We start from the raw sequence: 20,318 nt of genomic DNA, 5'->3' as shown, positions 1-20,318 counted from the left end.
GACCATTCTTAATCTTGAATTGTGTCAACTAACTTCACATGATCAATAAGATATCCATCTCTTCAATCTTGACGAAACAATAATCATCACCATCACTTCTCTTATTATTCAACCATTCCTCACATATATATCATCTACTTCATATCTCACATCTCGTATTCCACTCTTCATTATAATAACCACAATAATCCATCTAAATTTGACACATATGACTACATAATTACTATTCATCCACTTAAATATTCCATTTTGTTCTGAATTTTCTTCAGATTCCTCTTATTTTCTTCATATGTCTTCCTATCACCTCAATATAACCTGTATAAGACATTACATTAACTCCATTTCACAGTATAATGTCCTAATATCGATTGCATTACGAACACATGGTTTGGTTATCACTGGTTAAATATATCCTAACTCAAAGAACTTGTCATTCTGGTCAGATGACTACCTAATAACCTCTTATGTCATTAAATCGATTGCCTTTCTGTGTAAGATTACTTTCTTTGAATATAATTCACAAAAGCACTACACACATATATATCACAAGAATAGAAAATGGCACTTCTTAAAAACATGATATTTCAATTACTTACAGAATCTATACTTTAATGAACTTATCTTGTCTTCCTGTTTTCCCTCGTTACTGTGTATGTCCAAATGCTTAGGACATGCTGTCAATGTGATTGCGACATCGTATCAGCCTCCGGGAACATCTGGGAAGGTCTTTGCTCCATCACGGTCATCAGGGAATAGGTTTGTCGGCTTCAAGTCCCCATCTCCAGGCAGCCTTTGCCTCAGTCTTCTTAGCACATGATGTAGGCCATTTCTTGCGCAGTTGAAACAGAAATATATATTAAGCTGGTCAGTTTCGTCATCTTAGAGTACAAAGCCTTCTATGATTTAGGAATATATTGCTACTAATGCTTCTTCTAATTGAATCTTGCTAAAGCCTTACAGATTGTGGTTATCAAAGCTTCCCTTTTAATGAGATTTAATTTTCTATAGCTCGTTTCTAATCATTGGTGTTCTTCTTATTTTCTTGAGAACAAATTTATGAAGCTGGGTACTTCTTTCCTTGGTGCCTCGTGACGTAAGTGATTACGTAATGATCCAGTCCAGCTGTTCTGTTTTAATTTTTACAGAAGCGCAGTATTTTCATCGTCTCGCACGACTTCTCCGCTGAATATTCGTATATTTATTCTTCAATTAAAAACCTTCTTTCCTTACTATAATCTTCCTTTCGTATTAATCTGCCGTAGCAAATTCCTTAAGTAGATTCCTTCTCGAATGAAATTTTTCCAGTAATAAATTTTTAACAATATTCCCTCATTCATTCTTTGTCACCACCTTCTATATTTATTTCTCTGCCTGCACTTGGTAAAAGTATGATCTTCTTGACATTTACGGTTTTATTAGCATGTTATTTTTAATGTTCTCATGGCATAGCATCCATTTTTGCTCCAGAATATTCACTGCTAACAGTGAAAAGGCATATATGTGAGAAACAGGAATGTTTCAAATTAGCTGCGCAATAGTGAAAGGTTTGACCCTGAACCTTATTGATAGGCATACTATAAGCTAATCTCACTGGAAATCATAATCATTTGAAACAGAATGACAAATCATTTGAGATCAATGGAATTCTTGGTATGGAAACCGATTTTCCTTTTCCTTTGCCGGTTAGGATTACTGCCTCAGTGATATTGTAAAGGAGCTGTTTCAGTAAGTATCTGCTTTATATTAAAGAATTACAGAAAATACTCACAAATGTACTCAATCAGCAAACTGTTATGATTCTGAGATCACCATACTCCTGCCAGATGAATCAAAGATGGTATATAAAATACAGGAGTAAGTACACATCAAAGCCTTCTAGAGTACATTCTCACTCCGAAATATTATTGTTATTTGCTTTACATCCCACTAAGTATGTTTACGGTTTTTGGAGATGCCGAGGTGTCAGAATTTTGTCCTGCATGAATTTTTTTTAAGTACCAGTAAACCTACCGACATGAGGCTGACATATTTGAGCATCTTCGAATACCACCGGACTGAGCCAGGATTGAACTTGCCAAGTTGGGTCAGTAGGCCAGCGCCTCAACCATCTGAGCCACTCAGCCCAGATTCTCACTCCGATTCTTCCGGTATATTCTTACTCATTTTAATACATTCAATGATCAAGTCAGCCACTTTCAAGGCACACATCTCCCAACTACCACATTTACCGACATGCAACCACTATGGTGGAGGATGGGTGATTCGAGGCTACTACCACACATAAGCATCAGTGGTCTGCGGTGGGTAGTTTTGGCTGCAAGATGAAATATATGGACACACATGTCTATTTTTATATACTGTATATATTTGCAATTAGAATTGCAAGTGCAGATAGAAGGCAATGCCAAAAAAAAAAAAGATTTCTGGATGATTAACCTTAGGGACTGCTATGACAGGAGTATTATTTCACTTTTTGTGTAGAATTTCCAAAGTAAAAATCACTTTGATGATCACAAACTTCAGGGAAGATGGCACTACCAGAAAACGTACTTGAAGTTATCCACAACTTCAAAAATATCTCTGTTTATTGCTCTCTCTCTCTCTCTCTCCACTGATTCTTGTTACCTGTATTCATTGTTGTACCTCCATATTATGCTATGTTTGCAGGCTTCATGATTTCATCTATACTTCTACATCTTATGCTATTTTTTTCAGGGAGAAAATCCACTCTATCGAGGAGCTATCACAAAATTTGATAACCCAACCTTCAGTGGTAATTAATGGTGTTTAACTAGAACTAATGATGTCTCCTTCCAAGTAGTAGTGACTTGACTGTGGCATCAACTCATCATCTAACAACTTACATTTTATGCTGTGATCAGTGGCCAGAGTGGCAAGAACAATGGGTAATATGTTTCTCTTCAGTTGTGTATAGAACATTCATAATGAATATTTGTCATATTGAGAGGAACATCCTTCCTGTAAATAAGTTTACTTAATGAAATATAATGTACCAATTTACATATCTGAAAGTGTTGTTCAAAATTTGATTACAAAATATTAAGGTACTTTGAGAAAAAAATTGTACTTTATAACTCTATAGTATTTAAATGGAAATAAATACATTCAACCATAACACATATGACCTATAAAAATCCCAAACTGGCATTTTTACCACATTATGTACAGTTCATTTCAATCTTCTGTTATTATCTGTACTTCCCTGACTACTACCTACGCATAATTTCATGGACTTCTCCGACTTGAAACTATTTTATTGGAAGCACTATTAACTTCAAGATGACCAGAATCCAAACTGGGTATTTCAAAATTTGCACCAGAACTAAGGCAATCAATGCTACATGGTTCCTACTTTATACTTCTTTTTTATCTACGCTGCCACCTCTCAACAAATGCTAACATAGATGCTGAAGAACAATAAGACCTCAGATGGGCCAGTGCAGTGTTCGGTTATATCTTTAAGAGAGTCTTCAACAACCATGACCTTAGTGACCAGACCAAACTATATAGCCAATGTGGTGATGTACCTCTCTATGGGGACCCACATTATTTTGAACATTGACAGAGGCAAGAGCCCGATAAAACAGATCGTAGAAAGGAATGAGAAAATCCGAAAGCAACCAACCACCAGGTTCTACAACAACCACGGTTGTCAGATACCTGAAATCAAAATATGGGACAGATATGCTATTGAGCAAATCAATAGGACTTGTATTCTGTAAGTTGTAAACTTTGTTCCAGAATAATAAATTCATTCTTAAAATATATTGATATCATGGTGGAATTTATTAATAAATGCCTTAACATTTATAAATATACTGAAACTTACATTATATTTCATTGTTTATACCAGTTCATTTAATTTCAGTTCAAATATTTCAGTGTATTTTTTAATCAACTGCTAATTATATTTTATAATTCTTGGCAATTTTATGAATGTCTTTGCATGACACTGAAGAAAAATTTGCATAAATGAACCTCTCAGACCTAATCAAGTCAACATAATATATATTTCTCACATCTGACCATTTCATATGAGCATGAGGCAGATTCGGACTAAGTCAGGTAGCTGTCTGCTATTACATGTTATATTTACCAGGATGGCCAACTCAAGAATCCTCAATAAGGCAGTGAACTCTCACATCAGAGAAAGAAACCTAAGAGTGAAGAAACTGAGAAGAATAAAACTGTTGGTATTTCTTTTGAGGTTCAAAATGCTGCAAAATCCCAGATAGAAACTCCTCAGGATGTGAGACAATAAGCACAAATATGCTACTGTCCTGCTACTGCTACTGTCATCTGGCAACCTTGACAACAACGAAGAGCTTAGATAGATTTGATGTGTCAGCATTGCGGCAGAATGTGTGGTACTCTAATTGATCATTTGGTTTCAATGATGGTTGCAATGATCTCATTTTGCCATCTAAGAACCCATAGATGGGCAACAACATTGATTGTTATACTTGCCAGCAATTGAATACAGTAGCTATTATAATATTACAATGACTTGAGAAGTACTGAGAGGGGAACTAGCTGCTGCATATGACTTTTGTGGATCTCAAGGCTTTCAATCACATGCCCCTTGATTTGCTTTGGACTTTGCAAACACGATGTCCTGGAGTATCCTGTCAGTTGGGTGCAGCTGCTATATGTAGTGGTAAGAAACTATATTGAAACCTGTAATATATTCAGTTAAGTGTCCGACTCATTGGCTGAACGGTCAGCGTACTGGCCTTCGGTTCAGAGGGTCCCGGGTTTGATTCCCAGCCGGGTCGGGGATTTTAACCTTAATTGGTTAATTCCAATGGCACGGGGGCTGGGTGTATGTGTTGTCTTCATCATCATTTCATCCTCATCACAACGCACAGGTCACCTACGGGTGTCAAATAGAAAGACCTGCACCTGGCGAGCCGAACCCGTCCTGGGATATCCCGGCACTAAAAGCCATACGACATTTCATTTTTTTTCAGTTAAGTGTTCATATTATTTCTAGAAAATACAAATGTAACCTTGCGAGTACAAACAGCTGTAATAGTTTATTACCAGCGCAGGCTGGAGCGTTGTATATGTCATAAGTAAAGATAGTTTAGCTACGGCCAGTGATAAGGTCAAAGCAGTTGTTGAAGCTCCAGTTCCTAAAGATGTTGCACAGCTTAAAGGATTTCTCGGTCTTGTGAACTACTATGCTAAATTTATTCCTAATGTAGCTACTGTTCTCACACCTTTGTACCAGCTACTTAGAAAAGATACAGATTTTCACTGGAATTCAGCTTGTCAAAAATCTTTTGAATTAGTCAAAGAAAAAATAGTTTCAGCTCAGATTCTAGCACATTACAACCCTAACTTACCACTTAAGTTGTCATGCGATGCATCACCTTATGGCATTGCAAGTGTTTTAAGTATAATAGAAAAAGATGGTACTGAGAGACCACTTTCTTTTGCAAGTAGAGTTTTAAACTCAGCTGAAAGAAACTACTCCCAAATTGATAAAGAAGCCTTGAGCATTGTGTATGGTGTAAAGAAGTTTAATCAGTATTTATGGGGAAGACATTTTACTCTGTGTACAGATCATAAACCGCTTCTAACAATTTTTGGTCCTAAAAAAGGTTTACCAGCCTTTGCAGCAGGTAGATTACGACGCTATGCATTGTTTCTATCAGGTTATCACTATGACATTCAGTATGTCAAATCTCAATGCCATGGCAATGCAGATGGCTTATCTAGGCTACCTGTATCAGCCAATCAGATCGAGGACGTTGATGTTAGTGTGGAGTACATAGGTAGTTATTTACAATGCATAATGGAATCTGATGTTCCCATTAACTTTAATGATATACATATTGAAACTCAAAAAGATCAGGAGTTAAACAAAATCCTTGGTTATGTGTTGTATGGATGGCCTACTATGCCAGATCCAACTTTAAGCCACTTTGTTAAAAGGCAAGCTGAACTAACTGTAGAACAAGGAATTTTGATGTGGGGCTACAGAGTTGTAATTCCAAGGTCCTTAAGAAAGTTCTTGTTAAATGAATTACACAGTAGACACCTTGGAGTAGTTAAAATGAAATCATTAGCTAGATCGTACTTATGGTGGCCTTCAATTGATCAGGACATCGAAGCCGTAGCTAGCAGTTGCTTAGCGTGTCTTGCCCAGAGAGACAGTCCTAATAGAAGTTCACTCCATGTATGGGAATTTCCACCCAATGTATGGCAAAGACTTCATGTAGATTTTTTAGGTCCTTTTAAAGGCAAAATGTATTTGATTGTGATGGACGCTCATAGCAAATGGTTGGAAATTGAAACTGTTAACTCAACTTCAGCTAAGCAAGTCATTGAGAAATTACGTCCTATGTTTTGTAGATTTGGTCTTCCTGAACTCATTGTCAGTGATAATGGCCCTCCCTTTTCTTCTGATGAATTTTCTCGATTTTTGAAAGAAAACGGGATAAGGCAAACCTTGATAGCACCGCATTGGCTACTCCCCTCTAGCCCACCCCCAGCCGCAGCCTTCCCTCTATCTCCTGTCAGTCTTGCATAGGCAGTCTTGTATAGTCAGTCGTTAGTCGTGAATTGTCTGTCTTGAGTTGGCAGTTGTGTCGGGAGTCATCACTCGTAATGTAACCTGCACCTACTTCAGTCTGTTCCTTAGCCGATGTGGCATTTCAAAATTAAGTGTGTTTCTACTGATCGTCTACCCCAAGGTGTTCCAGATGTAAAAAAATCCCTTGTAAGATTATCCGAGCATTATAACTGACATCTACTATGGCTCGGGCCTGTTAAGACTTAAGTTCTTCCTTGTGGTGGAAATAATATTAATATTTATTCTTCCTCAAATGACTAAGGTTGCCAAACTGACAAACTGACAAAGAATATCATAAATTTAGTAGAGAGTAAAAATTAATCATTCTATTGATAATGTACAGAAAACAAAAAAGCAGCAGATACATTACTTTAATTGAATTAAGTGATGGAGCATAGAGGTGATGCTTTAAGATCACTCGAGGCTTTCAATGTTTGTATGCCCCAGCTCACGATGGTCTCATTCAGTACACCAAAGTGTCGTAAGTAGGTGACTAGTAGTTTAGGAATGGTGCCCTTTGAACCCAGCATGAGCCCTATGACCTTAATGTCCTCAAGGTTGTACTTATTGAGGTAATATGGATTGGTTGGTGAATATATCCTCTATTTTTCTTCATCGACGTCAACAGGCTGTTGTGCATCTGCTTCAAATCTGACAATCGGGTCAAGAATTAAACTTTTTTTGCTCCCGGGTTTGAAGGCAATCATGTCAATTCGTCTTGTCCCACTGTCAACTGCGAGGCCATGGACCTCTTCATGTACTAGGTACCCTTTACCACGTAGTGGCCAAGGAAGACCAGATGTGATGGTGGCTGGTGTTCAGTATGCATTCGCTGAATGGGCAAGATCCCAAGACATTTGCCAAAGTTTCAATCTCACCTCATCGTCTGCAGTGGTTACATTACAAGATATTAGAATCATTTCGTATTGATGGTTTTCACTTTACAATGGCGAAAAATTAGAGTATCCTCCTATTCAATACATCATATATTCCGTCATTAGATGGAGCTAACAAATTCAAACATGTTTCGGCTCGCTTGAGCCATCTTCAATGAAAAAATTAGGGGTGTTGGAATAATTTACATAATATAAGTTGAAAACATGCTAAAAAACATAATGAAAGAGCAAATGAAAAAACAAACAAAAGAGAGCCTAGACGGAAACAAAATTAGCACAAATATACAATATTTACATCAATATGCAGAGCAAAAAACAACTTATTGCGACAAAATTCAGTGAAACAGGTGTTAATTTAAAATAATAATTGAAACTAAAAACTGCGTTAACCTAAGAAACAAGGGAATTAGAAAACAAATTATGCAGATGGAAATGAATAATAGTAGCACATGGTGAGTAAAAATGACAAAACAGTTTGAAATTGCTGTCAAAATCATCCTAATAGAAACCCATCACATCAAATTGGTCAGGAGGAGAGTGGGAGCAAACATTTTTGAGAAACCAGCCTGATATAACCTGCAGGCAAAAAGCCTGTGACAAGGAGAAAAAACACCAATGAAATTTAAGGCTTTAGAAATAGCAGCATTCTCAATATCTTCTCAATCTAGCGGTCCCTTTCTTCATTATTGTTTCATAATGTTGGCTGGTGTCTTGCCTTATTATAAAGGGGTCGGAAGGGCTGCGTCATTTTTACTAAACCAATAATTTGTAAACTATGAGGTCCACAACCTCACCATGTGCTACTATTATTCATTTCCATCTGCATCATTTGTTTTCTCATTCCCTTGTTTCTTAGGTTAACGCAGTTTTTAGTTTCAATTATTATTTTAAATTAACACCTGTTTCACTGAATTTTGTCGCAATAAGTTGTTTTTGCTCTGCATATTGATGTAAATATTGTATATTTGTGCTAATTTTGTTTCTGTCTAGGCTCTCTTTTGTTTGTTTTTTCATTTGCTCTTTCATTATGTTTTTTAGCATTTTTTCAACTTATATTATGTAAATTATTCCAACCCCCCTAATTTTTTCACTGAAGATGGCTCAAGCGAGTCGAAACATGTTTGAATTTGTTAGCTCCGTCTAATGACGGAATATATGATGTATTGAATAGGAGGATACTCTCATTTTTCGCCATTATAAAGTGCAGTGGTTACCGTCTTTGGATCTGCTTGGAATGGCACACATAGGAGCTACATTTGCTGTCACTTTGAGAGCATCTTTCCACTTGGTGCTTGTGAGTCCGTCTTGTTTCCTTTTCCACTGGTTGGCTGGACTAAACTCTTAATATAGGCGTATGTCTTTGCCTTTCTGGCTTAATAAGCTCCTGGTCTCAATCCTGATTTTCATGGTGTCCAACAGGTCGTCATATGTCTGCACTTTAGCAGCATTTTCAGTGAGACATTCCATGTTAAGGGTGGACGCCCAATGAGCATTTCTCTTGGATTTGTCTAGCACAAAAGATTATGTCATAACTCAACAGTACGACAAGAAAGATATCCTCATCACAGAGACAGCTAGAAACATCGATGACTGTTGGATGGATCATAGACTTCTTATCAGCCGACTCAGAATTTTGGTGCACCAGAAACCACGTACTCATTTCACAAACCCTTCAAGGAACTTCAAAATTTCAAAAGGGAAACTGTTGCTAAAGAATTTCACAATGCCATAACGAAGCAACTGACTTCCAATCCAATCAATACCAAGGATGTAGAACTGGAATTGGCCACACTTCAAACTATCATCAAAGATTCGGCAGTGTAACTGGTACACAGTTACACGACACATGGTAAAGAAATAATAATAATAATAATAATAATAATAATAAAAACTTAAATTACATGGAATTTGGACACCTTTAAGACGAACCAAAACACCAGATGAAACTGTGTTGAGAAATAAACAAGTGAACATCAGGTTGATCAACTTGACAACTATAAGGAAGAATGTGGAGCAGGCATGGAAACCCTACCAGGGCCATGGGGAGGTGTGTGTTGCAGATTTTTAAAAAAAAACAGTGGTGATCCCTTGATCTGTAGATAATTTTTTCCAAAAAAATGTTACAAAATAAATTTTAACAATCCAAAAATCAGGCCATCGTAGTCAAACCAAACAATTTAGAGGTAATTTACCAAGGGCTATTCCTTTAAGTCAAAGAGGCTAAAGGAAAGAGATGCATTAACATAATGCAACTTCCGAATACAACGATTAAAGGAAGTACGAACCACATGATAAAAACATTCATAATATTAAGTGAAAGTTAACGGCATTTTCAGATAATCATGCTACATAAAAGAACACGTGGGAAACCAGAAGTGATAAAACTTGATGTAGAGGCTAGTTTAACTTACTCCCACACCAAAAACACTTCTGATGTGCAGCAGAGGAAATACTAACGTACATCAAGTGACACAAAATTACGGGAGGCAAACCCCAAGGGAAATGAAATTTATCCATTAATTACACGGTTCACATAAGCTAAAGAAAATGGGGACTGCCTCCAAAATCAAACAAGCAGGCCCAGCTGAAAAGCTAAGGCATCTTAATAATTGAGTGATGAGTCAGGGCGAGTAGGGAAAAACTCCTATGTGAAAAGAGAAACAAACCTTGAATTAAATTAAGGTGGAAATGAAGCAAACAGTGCTTACCCCAAGGCAGGCCATCCTGGGTGCGTCTGCTCACTAGAACGATGAGAAGCAAAAGATGTTGAAAGTTTGCCTCGCTCTCTCGAGGAGGGCAAAGCTGGCCCTGGTCCATTCACCAGGTAACCAATCAGACCACAGAAGCTTACCTCTGGCCACCCAGATTCACCACTCAAAACCTCTGTTATTTTCTCCAACGGAAATATTTATCGCGAACCTTCCATCTTACTAAACTAGTACACAACTAGAACATGCTTCTAGAATCGACAGGGGCTGTTCCGAAAGTCCAAGTCACTAAAGTTTCACAATGTTACAAAATATCACCCAACAATAATGAAAACAACCCTTTACAATTGAGTACCAGTAATAATAATAGTTACATTTCCAAACGATTGTCTTCTATAAGTCCACCAGTCCACATACAACACATTTTTTTCTACAAAACCTGTCACAGGCAGAAAAAACAATTGGCTATGAGAAAAGGAAGAGAAATGATTGGTTTTATGATAACAATGAAAACATGTCTCTTGAGAAGGCTTCCATGGCTTTTGCTTTCTCTTTCAAAGCTTCAACTTTTTGCTGATAGTTGAGCTTGATAGAAATTCTACCAAAAAGCATTCTTGTTCTCTCTAATCAAGTTTAATATCTTACTTTATCTTATCAAAATTACTTGCCATTCTGCCTGAGTGAGTAAGAATAACATTTCTGACTTTACCTCTTATTTTCTATGTATCGTTTGTGCATCGCATTCGATGATCAGTATCACTCTTCAGAGCCATCTATAGCATAATACAGTAACTTTCAGGTCTGGTATAAAATTGTCACATTTATGAAACAAGTTCTGTAAGTTTGACAAGTTACAATATTTTGCCTATGACTTATGGGAAACATGTAACATTTATGAAACAGAAAATTGTCATGACATATCGACAAACTTGTCACATCTGACATAATTGTCAAAATTATTGCACATGTCGAGTTTTATGAAACAGTTTTATTAAACCTACTGTAATAGGTGATTGGGAACAACAAATGCACGGTACACAGTACCATCATGACAATCGGTGCAGTTCAGTCGACATATACACTGCGGGTGCTGGGCGAGTTGGCTGTGCGGTTATGAACGCGTAGCTGTAAGCTTGCATCCAGGAGATAGTGGGTTCGAACCCCACTGTTGGCAGCCCTGAAGATGGTTTTCCATGGTCTCCCATTTTCACACCAGGCAAATGCCGGGGCTGTACCTTAATTAATGCCATGGTCGCGTCCTTCCCATTCCTAGGCCTTTTCTGTCCCATCGTCATCATAAGACCATCTGTGTCGATGCGACGTAGTAGCCAAAAAAAAATATATATATATGTACTGCAGCTTGCTGTTTAATCCTCAGGGCCATGGGCCTCTCCAGGGGTGGAAACCTTATTTCTAAATTTTTCAACTTTGTGATGAAATCAAACTTGGCTATTTAGCTCTCTACACAGATATTGGAATATAGAATAAGGTGAAACATCTCATTGTAAAAAGTATTTATTGCACTAATTTTTAGTTGCCCATAGTGAAACAATTATACTGTCAAACAATTATACTGTCATGATTCTTGATAAAGAAATCTTCTAATTTAATGTACCCAATGATAAGCACACTAGATGAATCGTTCATTTGTACAGTAAAGAATTGAGCAATACAGCCATGCTAAATGTTTCCCTACTTTAAGGCTGCTTGTGCTTCCTGTTTTCGTTCCAGTAATATGAACCTTGTTACATCTGGGTTGTCTTCTCTTCACAATGGACCAAGACTCCTCTTCCTCTACTCCCTTTTGAACTCTCAGTTTATGGGCCAATGACCTTTAATGATAGGCCCCTTAAAACAACAAGCAAGCAGAACTCTCAGTTCCTCATTATCAGCTGTTGGAAAAATTATGGAGGCAATTCTGTCTGCAATTGAAGACCTCAGTGCAAAAACTGGTAAAGTCCAAAAAGTAATATCTTACAGGAGACAAGACAAACATTCCAAAACATTCAAATGTACGTGAATGTCAGGTGTTCACATTTCAGACAATAATTACAGTAAATATCAAATATTTTATGTGATTACCAAAGTTCTTATAAGTTTTGTTTCATGCATACACTGTACATTCTTTACGATGATGGACTTGAATTAATTTTTCCCTAAAATGAAACTAGAAATTTTGGTCATGTTTATATTATATTTGTTTATTACTCAAAAACAAAACCATAAGATACATTTCCCTCGGTCTAATTTCCAAAAAGGCCATTGGTTCAGTAATCAATACAAGTATGGAAGGCTGATACATATTTGTGTCAGACACAATAAAATTAATTTAATTAACATTTAAAAATGAAAAAATCTGTGTTTTGTAGTCCTTGCTAGGGTCATTAGTTTGATTTCATAATAATAATAATAATAATAATAATAATAATAATAATAATAATAATAATAATAATAATAATAATATAATTATTATTTATCCCCCCTTGTCTTCAACTGTTCATTGGACAAGGTCATCAGAGAGTGGCAGTAAGAACTGAAAGAACAAAAGATACCAAGTGGTATTTACCTAGGACACAAACGGAAGGGGCTACTAGTTGACTGTTGGGGACCTGGCACTTCTGGTAACCTCTGTAGAAGTAGCAGTGAAACAACTCAGTGCACTTAAACACCAGGCTGCCAAAGTGGGATTACAGTTATCTCTAGAAAAGACAAAATACTTCACCAATATCAGTGATACTCCCAGCAAACTATAGTTGGAAGAGGGCCAGATTGAGAAAGTCAACAGATTTAAGTACCTGGGAGAATGGCTGGAACCCAATATGTCAGAAGGAACTAACAACCTGGATGAACAAACTAGAGTTAGCATATTGACTGACCAAGAAAATTGTAACAAGAAATATCTCTCATGTAACACCAGACTGAAGCACTACCAGACAGTTATCCGCCCAGAAGCTCTACACACCACAGAATGCTTGATGCTGAATAGTAAAAGATAGTTGGACAAACTGGAGGTCTAGGAGAGGAAGATCCTGAGAAAGATACTGGGACCCATCAAAGTAGATGGCGAGTACAGAAGGCGACCAAACCAGGAGCTATACAGTTATACTAAAAAAATCACAAACGTAGCCAGGAAGAGACGTCCGACTTTCTATGGACATGTCACAAGGATGAACCCAACTAGGATGACCTACCGGCTTCTCAACTACTGGGCAAACAGAATATAGGGACATCATGGCTAAAAGAAGTGAAGAAAGACATGGAGGAAGTGGGAGTAACTGAAAATGACATCAGGAACCAAGCACCTCTCAGAAAAATAATCAAACAGAAGAGGTTTCAGGACAGACCAACGTGTAAAATAAAGAGGTGCCCTTTGCACAAAGGAAAGAAGGTAGAAACATAGCCAGAGAATGTGCAAGTACACTGACTGACAGAGCAAATGCAACACCAAGAAGGAGTGGTCAGAACTTCATGCCAATTGCAGGGTAGACTGACGTCACTGAGGTATGCTCATGATGTGAAATGCGCCGCTGTGCTGCGCACATAGCAAACGATAAATGGGACACGGCGTTGGCGAATGGCCCACTTCGTACCGTGATTTCTCAGCCAACAGTCATTATAGAACGTGTTGTCGTGTGGCACAGGACACGTGTATAGCTAAGAATGCCAGGCCGCCGTCAACGGAGGCATTTCCAGCAGACAGACGACTTTACGAGGGGTATGGTGATCGGGCTGAGAAGGGCAGGTTGGTCGCTTCGTCAAATCGCAGCTGATACCCATAGGGATGTGTCCACGGTGCAGCGCCTGTGGCGAAGATGGTTGGCGCAGGGACATGTGGCACCTGTGAGAGGTCCAGGCGCAGCCCGAGTGACGTCAGCACGCGAGGATCGGCGCATCCGCCGCCAAGCGGTGGCAGCCCCACATGCCACGTCAACCGCCATTCTTCAGCATGTGCAAGACACCCTGGCTGTTCCAATATCGACCAGAACAATTTCCCGTCGATTGGTTGAAGGAGGCCTGCGCTCCCGGCGTCCGCTCAGAAGACTACCATTGACTCCACAGCATAGACGTGCACGCCTGGCATGGTGCCGGGCTAGAGCGACTTGGATGAGGGAATGGCGGAACGTCGTGTTCTCCGATGAGTCACGCTTCTGTTCTGTCAGTGATAGTAACCGCAGACGAGTGTGGCGTCGGCGTGGAGAAAGGTCAAATCCGGCAGTAACTGTGGAGCGCCCTACCGCTAGACAACGCGGCATCACGGTTTGGGGCGCTATTGCGAATGATTCCACGTCACCTCTAGTACGTATTCAAGGCACGTTAAATGCCCACCGCTACGTGCAGCATGTGCTGCGGCCGGTGGCATTCCCGTACCTTCAGGGGCTGCCCAATGCTCTGTTTCAGCAGGATAATGCCCGCCCACACACTGCTCGCATCTCCCAACAGGCTCTACGAGGTGTACAGATGCTTCCGTGGCCAGCGTACTCTCTGGATCTCTCACCAATCTAACACGTGTGGGATCTCATTGGACGCCGTTTGCAAACTCTGCCCCAGCCTCGTACGGACGACCAACTGTGGCAAATGGTTGACAGAGAATGGAGAACCATCCCTCAGGACACCATCCGCACTCTTATTGACTCTGTACCTCGACGTGTTTCTGCGTGCATCGCCGCTCGCGGTGGTCCTACATCCTACTGAGTCGATGCCGTGCGCATTGTGTAACCTGCATATCGGTTTGAAATAAACATCAATTATTCATCCGTGCCGTCTCTGTTTTTTTCCCAACTTTCATCCCTTTCGAACCACTCCTTCTTGGTGTTGCATTTGCTCTGTCAGTCAGTGTATTAGGCAAATATCAAGTCCCTCTCCAAACAGAAAAGTTGAACATTGTGGTCCTTAGTTGGGCCATTTGAAGAAAGAAGAAGAAGAAGAAGACGAAAGACAACAATACTTTCTTAACAGGAATAACATTTTACAACACAAGAGGGTGGCAAAAAGAACACAAACCAAAAAGAAAGGGTGGGCAGGAAGTAACTAGGTATTGAAATTGACATGTAACTTTTATGTTTGCAGAGTTATTTATTTGAAATTAGTACAGTATGTACACTGTTATATGGGAATATGATTGCATACCTTATAATTCCATTCCATTTCGATGTAGGCACCTGTGGCGTCGACCAATCTCCACAAACAACCTGGGATGAAATCCACAGCTTTCTGGAGGAAGTTGTGTGGGACGTTGGTAAGAACTTCCCGGATCCGTGCTTCCAATTCATCCAATGTGTGAGGGTTCATCCAGTACATCTCCTCTTTTGCCAAGCCCCATAAAAAATGTCACAGGGTGTCAGGTCTGGACTTCTTTCAGGCCATTCATGAAGTCCACTTCTCCGCAGCCAACGTCCTGGAAACTTCTCATCCAACTAGTTCCGGATGACATGTGCAAAGTAAGGCAGTTTGCCACCTTTCATAAAGATAATATCAGCAGTATTTTTCCACCAGATACCATGGGCCAAACATAATCCTGAAGCATATGAAGGTAGCGTTTCCTGTTCATTGTGCCACACAGGAGATATGGACCGATGACATTTGTAGCTATTATTCCACACCACACGGTTACTTCTTGGAAGAGACTGCATCTTCTCCACCATAATTCCAGGATCCTGTGCTGCCCAGTAATGGCAATTGTGCAGATTGATGAAACCTCCCACATGGAATACGGCCTCGTCACTCCAGAGGTTATTGTGAAACAATTGAGGTCAATCTTTGTGTCAACCCAAAATCAACACCCCATACTCCATTCTGTGATCACAGTCTTCTGGTGTTAGCTGCTGCACATAATGGGGTTTCAATGTTCGAAATGTTAATTCTTTTTAGTTGATTTCCCTAGGCTACAATTGAACATGTTCTGCACAATCATCACATTCTCAGGACTCCGAGACATGGATGGATGACCTGTTTTCGCTGCATTCTTTGCTGAACCTGTGGTCATTAGCTTTGTGTGACAATTCTTTATTGTCTCCGGACGAATTGTCACATTCCTTCCCTTCACCATACGCCACTATCTCTGCACAAGAACGATCGACTTCCACACCTTATAGTGCGAAGCAATCTGTACTCATTCTCTTACTGTAAGTTGGTTGGCCATCTTTGTTATTGTTCAATGTACCGCCTCTTGCAGCCACCGTCGGTACTATGCAGCATGAAAAATCACTATCCTATTTAAAGTTCTGCATGTTTGCACTATTTCCAATATTAATCCATCAATATTAAAAACTTAACAGCCACTTAATAATACTTAGTTACTTCCCGCCCACCCTGTAGATACATAGGGTATAGTACTTCCTGCCCATCCTGTAGATACATAGGGTATAGTACAAATAAGCACAGGAAAGTAATAATTACTTCTGGAGAATAAGCAAGTGATCTCTGAATGTTGACAATGAGCAGTTAAATACATCAATATCCACTTTATTTAGCAATCTTGACTTTCTTTCAATTGGTCCATGGAATGAAAAGTTGACTCTATGCCAATTTGTGGACAGTGTATAATTATACTTTGTGTGCCTGTCTGGTATGTGGAAGTTTTATTTTTTAGGAGTTGCGGTCAATTCACCAAGGAGTGGAGCAATTTAAAAATGAAAAGTGTATCCAGTAATTCACAGCATTGTGACAGACTATGCAGATCCAATGACTGTCGGGCCTAGAGGATGGCCAGGCAGGCATCAATTTTTGAAAATGAGACAAAGTCTCTCACAATGCATTGGCACTGCCGGTGGCTCCAAGTAGCCTACACAGTGGCCTCCACAGGGTCTTTCAACGACATCTCCGAGTGCAACAGCTCAGTTAGCAGCAGCTACTCCTTAATCCTCAATTTTTTCTCGGCCAGGTGGCTTACAGGCTATACTTCAGCTACCTCGCCGACTCCAAGAAAACAAATTGGCTGACACCTCGTTGGTAGTCGGCATCCCTACATCATGCATACCTGCGTAGTTCATGACGTTGACACTTCCATCTCTGCTCAAGCCATCCTCAATGAACTCCACCTGGATGGCTTTCCAGTTCACCAAGTCACCAGGATTACAAAAGGCTCCGCACCAACACCTTTCGTCCGCCTCTATTTCGCCTCCGAAGACAACATCCTGGAACTCATTCGCACCAGTGTCTGTATCTTCTGCCAGCTCCATCCAGGGGAACACCACCTCCAGCATCTGCCGCCGCTTCAGTCCCACCTGCACCACCTGCATGGACAGTGCCACCATCAACATCAACCTCCTTCTACACTTCCCCTGCCACCACCACCACCATTACCACAACATCTGCCTACCCCCTTCCTTCAGTTCCTATCACTACTGCAGTAATGATCCATCCTTCCCCTATTATGACTACAACTCTCCCCGTCCAGCCCACACAACAACCACCTCAGCATCAACCCAAAACCCTCCAGAAGTCGGAAGATATCACCTCATCAGCCCTGGACACATCTGCAGACACGGCATGACCACCATCGCCACCACCACCACCAACAGCACAAGCCAATATGTTCAACTGTGTCGTCTGTGGAGTCGACCCCGCTGTTCCCGAAGAAGAATTTGTCCGAGGACTCAACTTGGAGGGCTTCCCCGTATGAAGAGCATTCCAGGTATACAATGCCCACGGACCACCTTACCACCTTACCTCGTGCGCCTCCATCTTCCGCATCCAGAAGACATCCAACATCTCATCGCCCACGGAGCTCGCTTCTATGGCCGTTGCTATAAAGTTGAATCTTCTCCCTCCTCTCCCCAACCCATGACCCAACATCCCTCCTACACAACCTGTCGCCGCCCCCGGCCGGTTCCACCTCCATTCCAACCTAGCCATCACGTCAGTTTTCATCCTGCCCCACCAATTTTCTTCCCTCCACTGCCAACACCCGATCTTCTCCAACTCCTCCGAACTTCCATTGCTCATTATGCTTCTACATTTCACATCCTTGCTCTTCACTTTACCCATAACACTCCTGTCTAAATCTCCAACTCCTTCCAATCTCACTAGCCAAGAGACCCCGTCCCCTCATTGCTTCTCCTTTCTTCTGCACATCCTATTCCCCTCTCCTTCATCTCACACATCTTCTGATTTCATACATCGCTCGGCCTGAGAGATTGCGTAACAATCTAGGGGGCCCGCCCTGCCCTTCAGGCGGGAAATGAAAACTTCTCGGCCACCACTGCCACCTCCACGGTATGCACTAGCGATGTGTCTTGGTAGGTGCGCTATTTACCAACTGATGAGCCCAACTTAGCACACTGGGGCAAAACGCTGCTAACCAGGAATGAGTTAGCTGGAAAATTTATAATGTCCAAAAGCGGACCAACTATATTGGTATTACATACCACTTAGTCGAGCAGCTCATCTCCTTCCTCCCAAGTCTTCACACCCCAAACTTCGCAACATTTTTGTAACGCTACTCTTTTGTCAGAAATCACCCAGAACAAATCAAGGTTCTTTACTTGGATTTTTTCCAGTTCTTGAATCAAGCAATCCTGGTGAGGATCACATACGCTGGAACCATACTCTAGTTGGGGTCTTACCAGAGACTTATATGCCCTTTACTTTACATCCTTACTACAACCCCTAAATACCTTCATAACCATGTGCAGAGATCTGTACCCTTTATTTACAATCATATTTATGTGATTACCCCTATGAAGATCTTTCCTTATATTAACACCTAGGTACTTACAATGATCCCCTAAAGGAACTTTCACCCCATCAATGCAGTAATTCAAACTGAGAGGACTTTTCCTATTTGTGAAACTCACAACCTGACTTTTTAACCCCATTTATTTATTTATTTATTTTTTTTTTTGCTAGGGGCTTTACGTCGCACCGACACAGATAGGTCTTATGGCGACGATGGGATAGGAAAGGCCTAGGAGTTGGAAGGAAGCAGCCGTGGCCTTAATTAAGGTACAGTCCCAGCATTTGCCTGGTGTGAAAATGGGAAACCACGGAAAACCATTTTCAGGGCTGCCGATAGTGGGATTCGAACCTACTATCTCCCGGATGCAAGCTCACAGCCGCGCGCCTCTACACACACGGCCAACTCGCCCGGTAACCCCATTTATCAACATCTGTCTACTGTCCTACTGTCCATCTCACAACATTATCAAGGTCATTTTGCAGTTGCTCACAATCTTGTAACAGCAAACAAAAGAAATTCCGAATTCTTAAAAAATATATATTTTTATGTCATTTACACCAGGTGAAGCCCATTAATTCCATCACATGTTAGATTTTGCAGTTTGTGTTCTGGATTCTAGCCCTTGTTATTATATTCAAGTGTGATCGTCTGAGTGTGTATGGAGTGAAACTTGTCCGGTCCTGTTTTGAAAGGCTCAACTTATTATAGAAGACCTAATCATCGTACAACTTAATGACTTCACAAGCTTCCATAATGACTGCCAATATACACATAATCCTCCGTACGCCAATAGACTTCTATCAACATTGAACTTTTACAAGAGTGCGTCATCTTCAACCACACTACAAATCCAATGAAGATTGAAGATGGTTTTAAAGATTTTTATAAGGAACTTATATCATGTTTTAATGTATCATCTCTCAACATTTATAAACATACTTCAATCAATGGTCATATTTGTTTTGTTTTTTTTTTGTTTTTTTTTTTTTTGCTATTTGCTTTACGTCGCACCGACACAGATAGGTCTTATGGCGACGATGGGATGGGAAAGGCCTAGGAATGGGAAGGAAGCGGCCATGGCTTTAATTAAGGTACAGCCCCAGCATTTTCCTGGTGTGTATTTATTTATTTATTTATTTATTTATTTTATGTATTATTTATTTTATGAAATACTTCCTCTCATGTAGAGGCTGCCTTGCAACAAAGTATACTTTTACATTTATTTTTAGAAGATAAATAGATATACTGTACTTGATAAATGTTGAAGGTAACCTAATTGTAACAGTGATTTCTTAGAATTATCATTGAGCCCCTTAAGGCTATGATGGCAATCTCCCGTAATGCTGTAACTGGCAGAGACATCTGTTTCCAGAAATTAGCGGCAAAAGCGGGAATCGTTCCCCTTGCTCCAATCATCAGACCTACTATGTCGATTT

The 20,318-nt window shown here is 40.1% G+C and overlaps 1 protein-coding gene across 2 annotated transcripts in view; it reads left to right on the top strand.

Annotated features, from left to right (window-relative positions):
- The window catches only part of LOC136877290 (integrin beta-PS), a 151,514-nt gene extending 131,689 nt beyond the window's left edge, over nucleotides 1-19,825 (top strand). Inside the window, exon 15 of one of the 2 annotated variants that reach the window (XM_067151217.2) lies at nucleotides 19,522-19,825. In XM_067151217.2, the coding sequence (XP_067007318.2) occupies nucleotides 19,522-19,590 (69 nt within the window). In that variant the 3' untranslated portion in view covers nucleotides 19,591-19,825. Of the gene's footprint in view, nucleotides 1-2,715; nucleotides 3,131-19,521 lie in introns of those variants that run through there. The other variant, XM_067151218.2, reaches the window with a different exon arrangement.
- Nucleotides 19,826-20,318: the final 493 nt, after the last annotated feature.

The sequence above is a fragment of the Anabrus simplex genome, chromosome 7 (genome assembly GCF_040414725.1).
Source record: "Anabrus simplex isolate iqAnaSimp1 chromosome 7, ASM4041472v1, whole genome shotgun sequence".
Taxonomy (NCBI): domain Eukaryota; kingdom Metazoa; phylum Arthropoda; class Insecta; order Orthoptera; family Tettigoniidae; genus Anabrus; species Anabrus simplex.
This window is presented reverse-complemented; position numbering and strand designations above follow the sequence as displayed.